Here is a 20,871-nt window from a genome sequence, read left to right as displayed (position 1 = left end):
TATATATATATATTTTATTGAAACTAAAACTGTATGCTTGTCTAGCAGCTCAAGTTTCATGCCACTATGATCCTCAGACAGTTTTGCCTGAGGATCTCAGTGGCTTGAAATTAGTTGCCTAAACACTGTTTCAGTTTTAGTATAAAAAAAACCCCAAAACTATATCCTTTGAATTGAGCAAATACTTTCTCATTCATTTGACTTAAAGCAACATGTGTTATATGTATTGCTGTCCAGTATTTTAAAAGCTTGCGGTAGTGATTTGTCACTTTGAATTAGCTTTTAATACTTATAGAGACATATTACATATTTGTGCGTACAGTTTCTATGACAACCAACCATTATTATTATTATTGTAACTTCCTCTGTCCTACATCTCCCCCTTCCCCCTATAGGTATCTTTTTTTTTTTTTTACAATTATTATCTTAAGCTGTAATATTAACGTAGTTGAGAAGTCTAAATAACTCAAATGAAAAAAAGAAAAAAAAAGATTCAGTCCAGCAAACACCACTCCCCCCTTTGTGGTACTTGGTTGTTGCCCTATTTCGATGACACACCAGCAAGGGATGAACTTCCTGTTAGAAGCTTGAAAGGGAGCAAGCTCCTTATCATGCTTGAAACAGTTGTGTATGTTTCTTTTTTTTTTGTGCAGCCCCCCCAATTTTTTTTTTTTTTTTGCATGACCATCCCTCCACACTTGCTTGCCTGTGGTTCTTTGACTTGCCATTACAAAAAAAAAAAAAAAAAAATGAGAAATTGTATAAAACAGAAGAAAAACAATATACCAAAACAAGATCTTTATTCATTCTAAAATATTTTCGAGCCTTCTCTCTTCTATCCATTTCTCTGCTGTTATTCCGCTTCACCCCACCTTCTCCTTCTTCGACTTTTTATCTCTTTAAATGTTGTTTTTGTCCGTTTTTCTTCTTTGATATGGTTATCTCCTTGAGTTAATTATAATATTTGAATGATTGCATTGTTCGTTAGTGAGTGCAACTTTTATTTAATCTAGTTTTCCTTTTCGCGGCTTCTCTAATGAATGAAATCCTCAGTTTTTTTTCCTGCTTGTTTGTCTTTTTGTGCATGCTAATTCGTATCTGCTACTTCGGCTTTTGATTTGACCAACTGACTCGCATTATTCCAAAATTAACTTGATTTTTTTCCATCAAAATCAAGCCTGCCTTGCCCCCCCACACACCAACCCACCCCTCAACCATTCTCTTTTATTCCTTTCCTATTAACATCCCCTATTGGGGGAAAAAAGACCTACTCATTTCCCTTATCACACTCCAACCCACCTGTCCTCTCAAACATTTGTGTTTGTACATATTTGTAAATATATAATATATATATATACAAGGGTTGCATTTACAACCCCTATCTCAATTTTTAATATATATATATATATATATATATATATATATGTTTATACACAAAAGCAGTTGGTCCCTTTGTTCACGCATTAGTACTTCATTGATGCGCGCGGTTTTGCATATATGGTTGTCATATTTCATTGTGATATTATCTTCGTTTAATTTAGTGATCGTTATTATTTTTATTAATTATCCAATATTTTTTTTTCTAAACAATATTAAATCTTACACCATTTCTTTTCAACACTTAACATAATTTGTCAACTAGTGGGGTTTTTTTTTTTTTTATTAAACTTGATGTAACTATTATTATGATTATTTTAATATGAAATTAATTTTAAGACACACACTCACACACTGTTACTTACAGGACACTTGACTGCATGAATTGTTGGATTCATATCATGCCGCAAGCTGTCCGTGTATTGTAGTGTTGTCTCCTTGAGCGAGGCACTTAACTTTTCTTGCTCCAAGATCTCTTATCTAATAATAACAAAGTTACTATTAATTAAAAAAAACATAACCTTTTTATTAATATTACATTCAAAACAGTATTACTGATAAGCTAAAAATAATCCATTGTCATTTCATTAATAGTTTCGTCTGTGCTTTTGTTATTGTCTCTCTCTGCTTTTGTCTGTCTGTCTGTCTTTCTCTCTCTTCTGCTTGTCTGTCTTTTTCTCTCACTCACTCTCTCTACTTGTCTATCTTTTTCTCTTGCTCACTCTCTCTGCTTGTCTGTCTTTTTCTCTCACTCACTCTCTACTTGTCTGTCTTTTTCTCCTGCTCACTCTCTCTCTCACTCTCTGGTTTTCTGTCTCTTTTTTTCTCTCTGTCTCTCTCTCTCTGCTTGTCTCTCTCTCTCTCTCTCTCTCTCTCTCTGCTTGTCTAACCCTCCCTTTTTGTGTCTCTGATGGAGTGTCTGTGTGTGGTCATGTGTGCATTTGTCTCTCTCTGTCTGTCTGCCTTTCTGCATCTTTCTTTCCATTAACTTTAGAGAAGTAATGGAAAATAAAAATTAGTGAAGAAACAAGGTTATAGCCAAACTTCCTGTGGACATCCTCCTTGTGCATTGTGTTCCATCTCACAGATTAATATTTGCAGCAATTATTGTCAGCTTAACAATTTCCCTGAGGCTTAGGCAAGGAATTAGCAAAGTTGTTGATATTTTGGACAAAATGCTTTGTGGTAAAAAGCACTGGTGCCATGTAAAAGCATCCAGTACACTCTATAAAGGTTGGCATTAGGAAGGGCTTCCAGCCATAGAAACCATGCCAAAGCTGTCAAACTGTCCTGCAGATGTCAGCATGGAAGATGGACATTAAATGATGATATTCCAGATCTTTATGCCCCGAGTTCAAATCCTGCTGGGTCTTTTTTTTTTTTTTTTTTTTTTTTTATCTTTCTGATACTTTGTATTTTATTAGAAGTACAAAGCAAATACTGGAGAAGGGTCAGTTTCATTGATCTGCTCCTCTCTCAGAAAATCTCTGGTCTTGTATTTGCGTGAGGAATTATTACATACAGATAAATGCCTTTCATTCCGTCCTTATTCTCCTTGAGATTTCAGCATCCATATCTCGATACATATTCACTGTGGGGCCTCAAGTAGACTTACTCCCTTACCTCCTCAGTTTCATTGCTTCCTTCTTCTGTTCGGCCCTGTGCGACGTCTTCAGACCACATGTGTGTTTTTGTTTCCATGCGGCTTCATAACGGAAACAGTTTTGAGGAAACTGCAGCATGAAGAACAATGCCATTTCAGAACTCCAAAAGCACATGATCTACTTGCCCAGACATGCCTCAAGGTTCGCAGGCCACAAAGCGGGCCTGTGCAGCTGCCAAGTGGTATCCAAGCGATAGGAAAACACCACTTGAAAGGCCTCCATGATGACAGGAAGATGATTCAACTAAACTATTTGGGCCAAAAGGCGGTGAACTGGCAGAAACGTTAGCACGCCGGGCGAAATGCGTAGCCATATTTCGTCTGTTGTTACGTTCCGGGTTCGAATTCCGCCGAGGTTGACTTTGCCTTTCATCCTTTTGGGGTCGATAAATTAAGTACCGGTTATGCACTGGGGTCGATGTAATCGACTTAATCCCTTTGTCTGTCCTTGTTTGTCCCCTCTGTGTTTAGCCCCTTGTGGGTAGTAAAGAAATATATTTGGGCCAAAATGGAAGAGAAGGGTACAATGAAGACAGATTTATGACTTAAAACAGTTCTATTAGAGAGGCTTTCAATTATTCATGGGGTTTTCTATATCATTCTAATAATGTGTGTGTGTGTGTGTGTGTGGGTGAATTGGCAGAATGTTTCAGAAACCTCTTCCACATGTTATTTCATGTTCTTTATTTACAACTGTGTTTTGTTGAAGTGTGTGTGTGTGTGTATACACACACATGTGTGTATATTTATATTGATTGATTTACAGTCGCATAAAAATTCATTCATTGCTGTATTTCTTTCTTTCTCGCATGTGTGTATATGTGTTTGTGTGTGTGTGTGTATATGTTTGTGTATGTATGTATGTGTGTATGCATATTTGTGTTTGTGTATGTATGTGTGTATGCATATTTGTGTTTGTGTATGTATATGTGTTTGCATATTTGTGTTTGTGTGTATGTATGTATATATGTGTGTTTGTGCGTATATGCGTGTTTGTATGTATGTTTGTGCATGTATATGTGTGTGTGTGTGTGTGTGTATAAAACCAGGTATCTCTATCACATTCTTTCAAATCTTGACATTGCCCTAGTCTCTAATAATTCTATGATTTTTCTTTTCCATTCCAGCTTGAGTGAAAATCAATCTCTAATAAAGATGCCTCCATGGCAAAACATGTGGCTCCTTGGTGCCATTGCGCTGTCCATGAGTCTTCACTTTGTCATCCTCTACGTTGATGTAATGTCTGTAAGTATATCTTTGGTCTTCTTCATGCTGAGACTTCTCACTTCCCGTATTTGGGGCATGAATCACTTTTGATCTTTCGCATTGATTCTTGAACCTTTGTCTAAATCCAACAACTGATGGAATTGGTAAGGACATCTGAGTACTTGGCAACTTCACCAGTGCTGGTGCCATGAAAAAAAAAAAAGGAAAAAGCACACAGTTCCACTCTGAAGTGGTTGGCATTAGGAAGGACATCCGGGTGTTGAAACCATGCCAAAGTAGACATCAGAACCCCATGCAACCCTCTGGCTCATTGGTTCATGTCAAACTACTAAACGATGCCAAAATGGTAAAAGGGATGTTAAATGATGATGATGATGTTCATGTACAAGGTGCACACAGGGGTTGATGGGTGGTTAAGAAATTTGCTTCACAGTTACATGGTTCTGGATTCAGTTGTGCTATGTAGCACATCAGGTCTCTACTGCTGTACCTTTTGGTCAATCCAAGACTTGTATGTGCAATTTTATTAGATGGAGACGACAGAATTTTTTTGAATGAAGTGTATTTGTTCTTGCGTGGCAAACCTAATCCTGGGTCTGTATTTAACACTATACCTCTTAGCCTTCACATGCTTTTAGTGGTGTGCACTTTGTTGCAGACATTTAGGCCAAGTTTCCTGCCTGAGGATACTTGAAGTTTCTCTCCCATCGTAGTCTTGGAATCTCTACAAGGCTCAAAGGTGCCACCTTTCTTATGACTAAAAAAAGAAAAAAATGAGGCTCAAATTAAAGCTAACCATCTGATAGTTTGATGTGCCTTGGATTAACTTCTAAGAAATGATTCCCTTTTGTTGCCAATAATGTTTGGCATCATTGTATATGTGTGTGTGTGTGTGTGTATATATATATATATGTATATATATATATACACACACACACACTCTCTCTCACACACACACACATCAGGGATGTGCCACCTAGGTAGGCAGTGCCTACCTTGAATAAAATAGATCGAAAGCAACATTTTCTATTTATGGCAAAATATGCACCTAATTCAATCCTATCCACAAGGCCTTTTGACCAAGAGTACAACATCCTTTCCACAAGGCCATGTGACCAGGAGTACAACATCCTATCCACAAGGCCATGTGCCTATACTTTGTGTGTAAATTCATTGCGTCCTTTTCACATTTCTTCACTTCGAATTTCTAATCTCGCCTCCTGTTACGAGGTGAGAGTTACTCCCCCGACCTTTTGTATCAGTGGCCATCCAGAGGGAGCCATTTGTGTGTTTATGTGTCTAAATATATATATATATATATATATGTGTGTGTGTGAATATCTTTTAATTTTTGTTTTTGTTTTTTTTCTCTTCTCTTTTTCCCCCTACAGCAAATCTTCCAGATCACGCATCTCAGTATAAACGAATGGGTAGCTGTCTTAAAGATCTCTTTACCTGTGATCTTCATGGATGAAACTCTAAAGTTTGTCGCTCGCAAATTCTCCGACGGTAAAAATCTTATTTCTGAATGCTGTTGGATTGTGCTTGTGTGGGCAGTCTACATTGGATTTTTCTACTGGCATACATTTGCATAGTTTCAACCAAATTTCCCGCCCCCCTTACCCCCACTCAACTTCCCCACCCCCCTACAACCCTTCTTTGTGTTCTCTATTTCTCTCTCTCTCTGTTCTTAAGAAAAAAAAATTTTTTTTTTTACCTGTGTGTGTTGTCTTTATATATATTTATATAACAATAACATTTCAAAAGAAAGATTTAAAAAAAAAAAAGAAACATTCTTTACGTCCTTGTCATTTTATTTTCTTTAACACACTTGTGCACACACACATACATACATACATACATACACACACACACACATTCCCTCTGTCTTCTCTCTCTCTCTCTCTCTTTCCCTCTTTCTTCCTTCCCCCCCCTGCCCCCCCCCCCCCCATTCCAGTTTGAAATGGCAGCCAACTGCCAGCTTCTCTTGTTTTTCTCCTGCTGCTATTACAACTACTACTACTACTACTACCACCACCACCACTACTACCACCACCAACACTGCTACTACTACTACTTCTATTACTACTACTGCTACTACCACCAATTCTATGGTTTTTGTTGCTATTACTACTACTACTACCAACATCATCGCAATTCTGTTACTATTATTACTACTACTATTACCAAAACTGCAACAAACATCATTGCAACACTACATTTATTTAAACTGAACATTATTTTAGAGACTGTGTGTGTGTGTGTGTAAGTGGGGAGGGCGCCAGTGTTCGCCTTCTAAAATTTAACACCTTAACGACATACTCTCATTTTATCTGACCACCTTTCTCATGCACACGCATAAATCGGTGTAATCTTAAGTCCATGTGTACGTATGTCTGCATGTAGGTGGGCGCGTGGTTGTCGTGTGTGTATGTCTACAAAGCGATTACACACATCTGCATCATGAAAATATGTTCGTACTGTGTGTGAATACAAATGGGTTAGTGTTTACTATACACCCACCCACTCACACACACACACATACGGTATTCCCAGTCATTTGTTAGCTTTTACCCATTCACTGGTATACCAACAACCCAGCTCTCTGATTTTTAGGTTTTTCATGCTAGTTCTCTGCTTTTTCGGTTTCTTTCACTCTGTTTCTAGAAGTGTCCGCTTATTTATTCCACACCAGCCCTGTTCCCGTAGACTTGTGATGATAAAGATGTTCCAACCATGACCTTCCCAATAAGCTAGATTGAGGGTCTAAGTGAGCAGGTTTGGCAGAAATGTAATGCAGAGGCACCAGAGATGAACACAAGTTATTTAGAGCTCAGATATATTGCCTTGTCTTGTTTGCTCTAGACAAATATTGAGTCTAGATCTTCTGGAAGAGGCAGGTGGCAACAGTCTATTTTTACTCAAGATATGTTGAGCATAGATCTTGAGTTGATAGGAGTCAGTGGTCTGTATTTGCTTTAGGCAAACATTGAGCATGTATTTTGTTGAGGAAGCAGGGGGCAATATACTATGAACCTCTACCATTTTTGTCAGTCTGAATGTGTGTAAAATAACTATTTGTCATTTTCACCTAATATTTCACACCATTACATGTCCAAGTATATCGACATTTCTGTATTTATTAATTTGCAGGCTGCTCAATTGCTCTTGTTCTGGGCCATTTTCATTAGCGAGTAGTTTCTTTCATTGCCGGTGAAACCAGATTTAAAGACAATCCAAATTGGTGACCTTCACTACTATTGTACATACAGTATAGACTCTTCATTCATTCAAAACATAAGTCATAGTACATTTTTAACTAATGGTACTGCAAGAGTGTGAGTGTACTTCGCTTCATTGCAGCATTTGTTGTGAAGCTAACACAACAATCCCAGTTGTGGTTTTGAGCCTTTCTTGGGCCATTATGTTGTGTTGTTGAGCTCCCAAAACGTGACAAACTATACACAAACACACCTAACGCTACATGCTCCCATTCCTCTTGGAAAACCTGACAACCATCATCATTTACAGCTCAAAGTTGAACAGTCAACAGATGTAGTTAGAAGACTCCTAACAACTATTAAAATGTTTACCAAAGCCATCATTCCTCTCCACATGGCTGTGGTAAAAAAAAAGATTACTTTCATTATCTCTCTGGTAATTTCTATTCCTTAAGAGACATCCTCCCCGCTACCCTTTCATTCTCTCCTTAAAATTTTGCTTTTTTGTTATTGTACCTTTGTACCTGGTATCCTGATGAAGTCTCTGTTAATGAAATCATACAGGAAGGGTTGGGGTTTGTTGTTGTTTTTTTTTCCTCTACTTAATTACTCATACTGTGTGCAAACTTCAGAAGTGGTAGGCTTGAAACTTTCCAGATCCCAGACAAAGAAAAAAAAACCCAAAAAAAACAAGCAACCTCACTTCCCAAATTGAGTTGTGCTATAAATCTTCTTCACAGTTTTCACATAAGTGTGTGTGTGTGTGTGTGTATGATTGTATTTAGTATTTCTCTAGGATAATGCAATGCATTAATTTAAAAGTTGTGTGTGTTTATGGCCGTGTGTTTCTGATTGGGGTTGATGTTTGATGTATATTTTCTGGATCACCCTACTTTTTAACGGATGTTTCTTTCATTTTTTTTTTTGTTTTTCTTTTTTAAGATTGATAGATAGCTAGTTAATGAGGTATCAGGCATTGTTTGTTGCTCATAGTCCAGTTTTGACACGGTCCAGAGTTAATCGTGGTCAGACATATTGGCTGTCATGCTCTTAAAATGGTTCATTGAGGTTTTTATCCTATATGTACATTACTTTTTAGGACATTTTATCATTCATGCATTCCAATTATATGTGCGCACACGCACACACACACACACACACACACACACACACACCTCAATAACAGAAACCATTTTGAAAGATTTATTTTCAGAAACAAAATGTCATTTGATGCATTTAAATACTTCATCTAGTATTTAGTAGACATGCCGTGTGTGGTCTTTAATGATTGAACATATTTGGGCATCGTAATAATGAGTAGTGTCTGCACAGATGAAAGGGTACTTTAGAGGGTACCCATTTATTCTATATATGTATTTATATACATACCTTGACATGTCTGTGTGTGTGTGTGTATATATATATATATATATACATACATATATATATATATATATTGGTTTTAGAAGCATCATATACATTCGACACTTCTAAAAACAAAGTTTTACATATGTGGTTGTTGCATACACACACACAACACACACACACACACACACACACACACACCTCAATAACAGAAACCATTTTGAAAGATTTATTTTCAGAAACAAAATGTCATTTGATGCATTTAAATACTTCATCTAGTATTTAGTAGACATGCCGTGTGTGGTCTTTAATGATTGAACATATTTGGGCATCGTAATAATGAGTAGTGTCTGCACAGATGAAAGGGTACTTTAGAGGGTACCCATTTATTCTATATATGTATTTATATACATACCTTGACATGTCTGTGTGTGTGTGTGTGTGTATATATATATATACATACATACATATATATATATATATATATATTGGTTTTAGAAGCATCATATACATTCGACACTTCTAAAAACAAAGTTTTACATATGTGGTTGTTGCATACACACACACACACACACAATTGTTGTAATTTAGCCATCATGATGATGTGGCAGAAACAACTGAGTGCCAGGAATAATGTCACCTGGTGATTAGCCATGACTTCTGAGGTTAAGTTTGTCATCCTTCTGGAGGATCGATTGATTGAGTACCTTATCAAACACTAGGGTGGGTTTACTCAGCCTACACCTCCCTGCAATTTCTGGCTTTCTTCCATTGTTCAAAATAGTTATTATTACTGTTCCTGTGCCCCAGTATGGCCACAACCAAAGGCTGAAGTCAGTAAATGAATAGTAGCTGGTGGACAACTGCTTTGAGAAAGGCATCAATGATACAACGTCCCCTATTTCCTCTCATAGCATGTAACTCTTGCATTTCATGTCATTTATTATTAATGTCATAGAGCAAGAGATAAACTTTGACAGTGTTGTCATTGTGAACCAGTTTGAATTACATAGTTTGTTCCTCCCTTGGTTTCCATTTCTTGTTCCTTCTGTCCCCTCTCCTTCAAGAAGAAAAGCATGAGGGCCTCCTGTGCGTAATAAAAATAAAAACGAAAAAAAAGTATAAAACAGACCCTTAACCATGGGCAGAGAAACAGTAGGATGTTAGACCTAACCCAAAAGGGTTAGTCCCTCCTAACTGTTGGTGCAGAAACGATAGAATATTGGTCTAAGTGTTTTAGTGTTGTGTCCAAACACCACCAAGGGTTCGACTTTGTTTCTGGAGGGGTTTTCAAGAAAATAAGCTCCACCTTATTATACAAAATTAAGGCCTTGTGCCAATGGGTGAGGTGGATGATGGAATCAGTAGAGGACTACACGAAAAAATGCATTGTGATATTTTAGTCAGTTGTAAAGGAGTTTGAAGTTCATAATCTCATTGAGTTTCACTTTGTCCTTCATCCTTCTACAGGGGTCACTGAAATAGGTAGCAGCCCAGTATTAAGTTGGGGATCAATTCAATCAACTAAACTTACCCACACCTCGTGTTAGAAGTACAGTGGTTGACTTCATGGGGTTTACCTGTTAGATATCTTACCGTTACTGCTAGGTTACGGGTTCAAACAATAGCCAATATCAATGATGACCTTTTGGGTTTTTTTTTTTTTTGTTTGTTTTTAAACCTAAAGTTCTTGTATAGCTACTCAAGGCATCTATTATTTAAATAAAAGAAAGGCAGTGGGTTGGCACAGTTGGTAGAGCACTGGTGGAAATACGCCTTGCAACATTTCATTATGTCATTTTAGGTTCAAATCGCATCAGTCAGATTGACTTTGCCCTTGGACTTTAATTATTCTTCTAAGGTCAACATAATTGTCCCTTTCCCTGTCTCTCTCCCCACCCCACCCCAACCCTTCTGAATAGAAATTTTTCTCATTGATTCACCTTTGCTACTACTATTACTACAACTATGGTACTGCAAATGGTTAAAAAAAGACACTTTGTTCAAAGTTCTTGTCCCCTAGCATTATTGGCATCACTGTTCCACCTTCCATCTAACTATCCATAGGCTGCTTTTCCCCATTGGTCGATCAGCACTAACATCTCCTTTTTTCCTTCCTTCTTGCTACTTCTCTTCTTATCCTCCCTTTTATCTCACTTTATTATTATTATTATTATTATTATCATCAGTAAGGCAATGGGCTGACAGAATTGTTAGCACATCAGACTAAATGCTTAGCAGCATTTCGTCCATCTTCACATTCTGAGTTCAAATTCTACCAAGGTTGGTTTTTGCCTTTTCATCTTTTTGGGGGTCAATAAAATAAGTACCAGTTGAACACTGGGGTCAATGTAATCCACACATCCCCCACAATGGCTGCCCCTGTGGCAAAATTTGAAACCATTATTATTATTAGAAAGGCAGTGAGCTACCAGAATTGTAAGATCAAGGGAAAATCTATTGTATTTCTTCTGGTTCTTCATGTTCTGAGTTCAAATCCTGCCAAGGACTCTTATCAATTTTTCCTTCTTTAACTAACTGATGAGTCATAGAATAGAGTACAGGCGTATGTACTCATTCTTTGATGGCTGAAATCTAGAACGATTCTTTGGACTCCTTTTAAGGAATTAATTAATTAGGTATTAACCACTGGAAAATATGTATGGCAACCAGGTAAACAGCTGTTGTTTACTTGAGGCCAATGAGTGAATTTCTGGATTTTTTTTTACTCAATGATTTGTTAGGGATTATTGAAAAAATTCTGAATATTCAGTGAATCCACAAATCAACCTAATCGACAGTATATCAGAGGTTAAGGATTAGAGTATTCACAGCAGCTCTGCATATTTTAAACCAGCTTATCTATTCTAACTTGCTTGATACTTCATAATTCTCAGCTTCAAACTTCAAAAAACTCCTGCTTTCTCTCTCTCTTCCTCTCTCATCCCATCCCGCTCTCATTTCTTATACAATTTTAGAGCTTTTTCGTTAAGTTACATACTTCCAATGGTGTCATTCCAATTTTAACTGTCATCTTGGATTATTATTATTATTAGTTTTCCTTTCGTTCACCTTAATCTGTATTATTTTTTTTATTATCTTAAGATATGGGAACAATAAATTGCAAAACACACACACGCACACATATATATATAGCTTAGCATTTGTTTACTACAAATAAACTGAAATAAAAGAAATAAGTAAATTTTAAAATAAAATATATGAAGTGGTTTTAATGAAGCCCCTTGCTTCAGGGACACAATGCACCACCCAGCCTGAGAATTAAACCCATGATCCAATGATCAAGAATCCAACACCCTAACCACTTCACCACCCACTTTTATGGCTGGATGGTTGATAAAATAGCTGTGTACTGGGTAGTGGTGGTGGAGTTGGGGGTTCTATTTATTTAATTAACTTTAACCCCTTCTCCATCCCTACACATATTTCTGATCTTTGTAGCTGGTATTGTTTTAAAGAGCAAAGGAGAAGAAAATAAAAATAATAAATTATATGGAGAATTCTTGTATCTCATGATTATCGCCCCTTCTCGAGTGGAGCTGGTCTCAATTGCTGTCTTGGTAATTATCATTATCCTCTAGAGGCAGAGATAATCTTTGTAAATCAAGAATTTATGTTGTATGGCATTTAATATACCTGTATTTGTTTGTTGGTTGATATATAAACCACTGGCCATTCTGAGTTATTTCTCGTAGTTCATTTTATTCTCTCTCTCTTTACTTATATAGTTAATTAGTTTAATTCCTTTTTGCTTTAATATTTATTTTTTTGGTTCAAAAATTTTTTTGACTGTTTAACAATAGGACAATTAAATTTTACATATTTCACCACCGTCGCCACTAATACCATTTCCTACTGTCTCTCTCTCTCTCTCTACCTTACTCTCTCCCTTTCTCTTTGTCATTCCTTATCATGGCTCCTGTTGGTGCCTGTCCAACCCTCTTCCCTTTCTCATTTGGTGTTTTTGCTGTCTTCAAACTTCCTTCTGGCCCCCACTTTCTCCCGGCTCCCACTCCTTCCTCTTTCATTAAATTTACGCACACATAAGACATGTATATATGTATGTATATGCATACATACAGATATATACGTTTGTATAGGCATACACTTATATATTTATGTATGTATACATACGTTTATACATGCATGTGTATATATATATACATATGTATATTTATACGTGCATATATATATATACATATATTTATACATACGTATGTATATGTATACATACATACACATAAATTGCGAATTTAAGTAAATGGGTGAATAGAAAGGATACTGGTAGAAATTGAACTCATGCACTTCTGGTTAACATTCTAAAGTGTGTTCACTTCAACCTCTCTCTCTTTCTTCCATCCTCTTTATACTCTTCTTTAATTACAGTTGTTTAAATGTGTGTATGTGTGTGTTTATGTATGCCAGTGTGTTAATGTGTGCGTGCGTGTGTGTGTGCGTGCGTTGCATAGTTCTCGTCTGGATTAGTTATTTTTTTCATTATATTTCAACATTGTAATTACTTTGACATTATTAATTAGTATTATCATCATTATTAAATCATACCCATTGTTGTTGTTGTTGTTGTTATTAAAGATACCATTATTATTATTATTATTATTATTTAAGGCGGTGAGCTGGCAGAATCATTAGCATGCTGGGCAAAATGCTTGGCGGCATTTTGTCCGTCTTCATGTTCTGAGTTCAAATTCTGCTACGGTTAACTTTGCCTTTCATCCTTTCAGAGTCGATAAAGTAAGTACCAGTTGTGCACTGGGATCAATGTAATCGACTTACCTCACCCTGCCCCCAAATTCCTGGCCTTGTGCCAAAATTTGAAACTATTATTATTATTATTATTATTATAACTATTGTTAAATGGTGAATGGATTGGCAGAATTGTTAGAGCATTGGGAAAAAAAAATACTTTGCATTATTTGTTCTGGCTCTTTAGGTTCTGGGTTCAAATCCAGCCGAGGTCAACTTTGCCTTTCATCCTTTCAGGGTTGATAGAACAAAGTACCAGTCATCTACTGGGGTTGATTTAATCAACTGATGCCCTTCCCTTAAATTTGCTGGCCTTGTGCCAAAATTAGAAACAACTATCATTGTTATTATCGTCATTATTATTATTGCTATTATTATTATTATTATTATTATTATTATTATTAGGCAGTGGAGTAGCAGAAATGGTTAAGGCACTGAACTAAATGCCTGGTAGCATTTAGTTATGTCCTTGATGTTCCATGTTCAATTCCAATGGAAGTTCACTTCACTATCCATTCCCCTCCAGGGAGTGTCAATAAAATAAATACTAGTAGTAAACAATATTATAAACAAATGTGTTGGCCTTCTGCCTTTGTTGTGTCTACAATTATTATTATTATTATTAGGATGAGGGTGGTGGATGTCGGAATCAGTGCAGCAATGGATAACCAAATGTCTTGTTGCATTTGGTTATATTCTGGGTTCAAATCTTTTCTTCCTCTTGGAGGAAAGGTATCAAGCAATGGTCTAGAACTGGGGCGAGTGATCAGATCGACTGTTGTCCACCCCAAAATTTCAGGCCTTGTGCGCCTATATTAGTGGTAGAATCATTAGTGTTGGTAAAAGAATGAAAAAAAAAAGTACTTTGTAGTATTTGTTCTGACTCCATAAGTTTTGTGGTCAACATGACTTTTCGTGCTTTCAGGATCGATAAAATAAAGTACCAGTTGAGTACCGGGGGTTGACTAACTGCCCACCCTTCACAAATGCTGGTTTTGTGCTTAAGTCAGAAACATTATTATTGTTATTATTATTATTATTATTATGGCGGTGAACTGGCAGAATCTTTAGTACACTGGACAAATTGCTTAGCGGCATTTCGTCCGTCTTTACATTCTGAGTTCAAATTCCAGGTGTGGCTTTGCCTTTCCTCCCTTTTGGAAGGGTGTCAATAAGATAGGGACCAGTTAAATACTAGGGTCGATGTGATCAACTAGCCCCACCTCCCCTGCCAAAACTTCCGGCTTTGTGCCAGAAGAAATGATTGTAATTATGGCAAACAAGTAGGATGACCAGAGCAAAGAATTGCAAGCCGTGGAGGCAATCGTCTCAATTCTGAATTCCAAAACCCGCTGACGTCCACTTTGCCTTTCATCCTTTTTGGGGAAGTGTGGTGGGGGTGGTTTGAGTTGATAAAATAAAGGACCAGTCTTGTACTGGGGGTAGTCCATTGACTATATATATATATATATACCCTAACTCCTCCTACCCTCCCAAAATTACAAAAAGAAACAACTGAGTCCTCGTGCCTATGTTCAAACTCATTCATTAATTTTATTTTTTAACCTTTTCTGTAACTGTTTTCACCTGCTTCTCTCTCTCTCTCTCTCCTTCTCTCTCGTCTTCCCAGCCCCCTTATCAATGTACATCACCTCCCCCTACTTTTTTTTCTTGTTAAATCCCTTCTAAATGAAACTTTGTTGTTTATTCTTTCTCTTTCACCTTCCACTTGTTCAACAAACCAACACACATACATGCACACCTACATACATACACATACATTATTACATGCTCGCACACATACACACAAATTTAATTAAAAAAAAAATAAAGCAAAGCAAAAAAAAATATATATATATATATACAAAGTATTTCATTCTTGAATGAAAGTACTGTACAGTGAATATAGACAAAAAAAAAACAAAACAAAAAACAAACAAACAAAAAATAATAATGATGATAATAATAATAATAACAAACAATATGAAACTTGAAAGAAAAAAATATATATGAAAGAAAAAAGATGGAAAAAAAAAAAACGTTTTTTAATTAAATTTCTTCTGAACCAAAAACAATGCATGGTGTCCATAGTTTGTGGTTTTACTTGAGTTTGTTGTTGTTTTTTTTTACCTCTTAATCTTTTTTTATTTCTCTTGTTTCCTTTATATATACATATATATATATATATATGTCTGTATATATACACACACTCACATGTATAAATGCGTACACACAAAAAATATAATATACAGACATACATACATACATACATATATATGTATATTTATTTATATATATATATATGTGTGTGTATGTAAGCAGCCACAATGGAAATCCCAGACATGTGTATGTGTGTGTATATATATGTATATATATGTATATATGTATAGATATGAATATGTACAACTTCGTTTTTTAACCCTTCGTTTCTGTAGAACTCTAGTGCTGTTCTTACTTTTTGTTCTTTTTTAAAACGTGTGAGTCTTCACTTATCCTTTGCTGTTATCACCTCCACTGTTACCCCCCGCTCCCCCCACCTACTTGTTATAACTCCTATCTATCTATATTTACACACACAAGTATATATATATATATATATATATATATATATATATATATATACACACACACACATATATGTATGTATATGTGTGTATTCCTCTGATAGTCTCTGCCCCCCCCTTTTGCCCCTTCTCGTTTCGTCATCTTCTAAACTCTGTTCTTATTCGGAACTCCCAATGTTGCATGCATATCTCAACGTTGCTGGGTCTATCTATGTATATATATGTGTGTGTGTATGTGTATATATATGTATATATACACATACATACACACATGCACAAACACACACATATCTCCCTCCTCCTATTACAACTAATTCTAACTCTGCAAATACTGATTTTTTTTTTCTTTTCTTTGTATATTCTTAAAATGAAGTTATTAGGGGGTGACTTAAAAAAAAGTACTAGGGTAGCCCTAAAATCAATATGATAGATTACAGTAAAGGCACATGGATCAGTGGTTTGAGTGTTTGGTTCGTGATCGCAAGGTTGTGATTTCAATTCCCACAAGCACGCTGTCTTTGTGCAAGACATTTGATTTCACATTGCTCCAGTTAACCTCAGCTTTCTAAAATGAATAGTATCTGTATTTCAAGAGGCTGACCTTGTCTCATTCTGTGTCATGCTGAATATCTCCGAGAACTATGTTAAGGGTTACAAGTGTCTGTGGAGTGCTTAGCCACTTGCACATTGATTTCACAAACAGGCTGTTCTTGTATAACATGAATTTCAGATCACCTGAAATTCATGTTGTAACTGGAGTGCCAGGTATGATTGACCATGCACTTCCCCCACTGACTCTCTTCACCTCACCACCACCAAACTGCATGGCTTTCTATCTGCCTATGTTACAAAGATATTCTAAGTATTACAATATCGCAGGTTAGAGCTGTGGGCCAAATTCTTTATGGCATTAAGCTATGTCCCTTTTACAGTTTAAGTTCACCTTCAACCAAAGCTGATTTTATGATAAAGCAATAGACATAGTCTTTGATGTAATAATAATGACTGTTGGTTAATGATTGTGAATACAAGTGGCCAAAATGGGGGTTCACTAAAAGACCTCTGCAGGGTACATAGCTCTGAGATCTCCAGATTGAGCCACTACTTCTTAGCATTGAGAGGTCACAGCAATGCGAGTACTGCAGACAGAACGTTGCAGGAAAGAACCGCAAGACTAATTTGTTTTTAAGCTGAGCTAACTGGAGACCTTGGAGTAGACCAAGAACGAAATCCATAGTCTCAGTTGATCACACTTGGGGAGCCAGCCAGAAAGTGTAATGACAGTCGCTTCGGGTAGGAACCAACAGAAGAGGTGCCTGGGGACTCTACTCCCACTGACCCTTCCAAGAACAGTAAGTGATGAAGGGAGTTGAATGGATGATAGTGACTGTGCTCTTTCAGAAGACTGGGTCTTGTGCCAATGATGACAAAATAAGTAGTGGGGTAGATATTAGCAGAATCGGTGGAGCAAAAGACTGTTCCTTGCAGCATTCCATTGTGACCTTCCTGGTCTTTGTCCGAATCCTGCAAAGCTCAACTTTGTCTTTTTTGAGCTTGATAAAATAACGAACCAGTCATATGCTGGGGGACATTTTACTTTCAACTATGCTGTATCCTCCTCACCAAATGCATGGATTTATGTCAGTCTCAGCGAACATTATTATTACTTTCCATTTATTTATCTTTTTATATATTTCCCTCATTTGTTTTGTTGTTAATGTTGTTGTTTGTAAACAAAAGGGAGGTAAATGTGGAAAATAAAATGGAAGGTCCTAAACAAATTTAGCTTAAATTTTGATCAGTTGAAACATGTTTTAAAGTACTTCTCTGTGCATCCCGTTATCTCTTTCTCTCTCTAAATATATATACATATCTCTAATTCTCTCTTTTTCTCACTCTCTCTCCTTACCTAGCACTGTACCAAAAGTTTCTCTTCTCCTTCCAAAATAATATAAAACTTAAGAACAGACAAATAATTTTTTTAATTAACACCTCCAATTTAAAACTGGACAAATATATTTCCAAAATAATTTCACTTAAAATCTCGATTATTAATTTTCAAGTGCTTCTAACAACTGCACGCAACTTTTAACCATTTTCTTTTTCAAATTCTTTCTTTCTGTTAAGTATTTTTTTTTAGCATTTTGAAACGGTGTGTGTGTGTTTTATTTTATCTTTTTTTTTTTTAATTTCCTTCATTTATTTTTTAATTACTTGCATGCATCTTATGTCTTTCCTAGTGGTTTTGTTTTTCCTTGGTCCCATCTGTCTCTGTAATGGCAACTAGGTCATTCAATAATTAACAATTTCAAATTTATTTAACAAAAAAAAAACCTGAAAAAACATGGATAAAAAAAAAACGAAAATAATCCGATTCATGTCATTTCACTTTATCTTCATCATTCATTAGTTCATTTGTGCATTCATTTGCTCTTTGCTCTCTTTCACGCAAACCTTTCGTCTTTCCCTTCCTTTCGCCTTTGTTCAGCCCTCCTTTCTTCCCTTCCTTTGCTTTCATTCGGTTATCATAGTTGTCATCCTCTCCCTCCTCCTCTCACTAGTTCCTCCCATCTTAGTCTTCTTTTAGTCCTGCTTGTCTGATTCTTTTTTAGTCATTCATTCATTGTTCCGACTATTTTCTTCATACCACGCTTCCTTCATCCCCTTTGAATCTCTGACAACTACCTTACTACTGAACAATTTCATATTGAAATTAGGGTTTAACTCGCAAGATGTAGGATCTAAAAGTTATAGAAAAGCTTAGCATAGTTGTCCTTGCTTCCAAATATGACTGCGTAGCTTGACCTTGCTTTTGCTAAGTGTTTAAGGTGCCTTTGTAAGTGACAGCAGTAGAACATCAAGGATGTGATAGCTGGAGAGAGAAAAGGTTACACCAGCATTAGTGTGGTACTCCTTTACAGCTAAGTAGACTGGAACAGCATGAAACCTATTTTGTTCAAGAGCACAACATGCCAGTCTGTTCCGGTATTGAACCTCTAACAGTAACCCTGTTTATTTGGAGACGGGCTAGGCTGCAAGCTCTCAGTAACCTCACTAGTGTTGGTGCCATCCAGTACACTGTAAAGTGGTTGGCATTAGGAAGGGCATCTGGCCACAGAAACCATGTCAAAGCAGACATTGGAGCTCGGCACAGCCCTCTTGGCTCCTTGGTGCCTCTCAAACCATGCCAACATTGGGAAAAGAGACATTTAATGATGAAGATAATGTATATATGTAAGAGATGTTTTTTTTTTTATCAAAATATGTTACCCTTGTTTCAAATTCCTAGTCTTCTCTCTCTTTTATGTGATAGTCAGTCAGTCTTATGTGTATGTATATATAATATACATGGACATGTGCATTTGTTTTGTGTGACCATTTTGTCTCATATAAGCAGAACTCTGTATAAAAGATTTAGGGCTACAGTTCTAAATCCAAGGCCACCCTCCACTACCAGCACTATGAGAGGATAAATATTAATGAAATTTTGGGTAGCTGTCCTCTGTCTTTAATAGTGAGATGGCAAGAGATTTTGCTTCCATATATTACTTCTTCTTATTCGAAGATGTTTGACAAGATTAAACAATTGGAAACCATGTTGAAAATATTATTAAACAAGGTGAAGGTATGACTGTGGTTAAGAAACTACTTTGCAATCACATGGTTTCTGGTTCAGTCCTACTGCATGGCACCTTGGGCAAGGGTTTTCTACTGAAGACCATGGCTGACCAACACCTTTTGAGTGAATGTGTGGAAGCCTATAGCATGTGTGTGTATAGATAATGTTTATGCCCACCCACAAACCATTGTTTGACAGCTGGTGTTGGTTTGTTTACATCTTTGCAGCTTAGTTCAGCAAAAGAGACTGCTAGATGAAGTACCAGACCTAAAAATAAGTACTAGGGTCAATTTGTTTAACTAGGCTCTTCACGGCAATGCCCCAGCCTGGCCACAGTCCAATTGACTGAAACAAGTAAAAGATAAAAGATGGCAGTTTGTCTCATTTCAATCTTCACAGCTCCCCCATCTTCCTAAGAGAAAGGTTTATCAGAACACAATATTTCTGTGTCTGCTCATCATTTGTTTTCCCCCCAACCTTGCTCCTGTTATCGACCCCCTTGGAACATCACACTCTTCTATAGAATTCCTTCTTGTCAAACCTTAGTAACAAAACCAAAACACAACAAAAACCAAATACACAAATACAAAAACATTTCTATTTGCTAAGTTTAACCCTTATTGAGTTCTTCTGTTCTCACAATGTAAGTAGGGCTATTCCAATCCTAGGGTTAATTCAGACACTTTATATCCCTGTTATCCACTTCTCTTTCAATCATCTATGGCCCTATCTTTCCCTAGGTAAGAATCAATCCTGTCAGTTATAGCCTTGTCTAAAAATACTTGTGGTTTTGAGTCAATCTAAGAGATCAAGTTTTCATCTAATAGACAGTGTGAAGGACCACAATAAGCCAGACCAGAGGTACCTTGGCATCTGCAGGCCACAATTGTCCAGAATCTGACTATAAACTAGGTCTTTTCAGGAGGTGAAGTGACCTTCCTGTTTTCATTAGAAACTGCATATGGGTGTAGTTCCCTCTTGAAAGATGAAAGGGGTGAATTATTGGTGTCCTTCTGTCAGGGAAGAAAGAATAGATTTACTAGCTTTCTA

General features: G+C 36.6%; 1 protein-coding gene across 2 annotated transcripts in view; it reads left to right on the top strand.

The window, feature by feature from the left end:
• The window catches only part of LOC115224251 (sarcoplasmic/endoplasmic reticulum calcium ATPase 1), a 129,149-nt gene that overhangs the window by 93,741 nt on the left and 14,537 nt on the right, over positions 1-20,871 (top strand). For both annotated transcript variants that reach the window (XM_029795055.2, XM_029795056.2), the window contains exons 23-24: positions 4,168-4,285; positions 5,659-5,776. In XM_029795055.2, the coding sequence (XP_029650915.1) occupies positions 4,168-4,285; positions 5,659-5,776 (236 nt within the window). The remainder of the gene's footprint in view (positions 1-4,167; positions 4,286-5,658; positions 5,777-20,871) is intronic.

This window comes from Octopus sinensis, linkage group LG25 (genome assembly GCF_006345805.1).
Source record: "Octopus sinensis linkage group LG25, ASM634580v1, whole genome shotgun sequence".
Classification (NCBI taxonomy): domain Eukaryota; kingdom Metazoa; phylum Mollusca; class Cephalopoda; order Octopoda; family Octopodidae; genus Octopus; species Octopus sinensis.
This window is presented reverse-complemented; position numbering and strand designations above follow the sequence as displayed.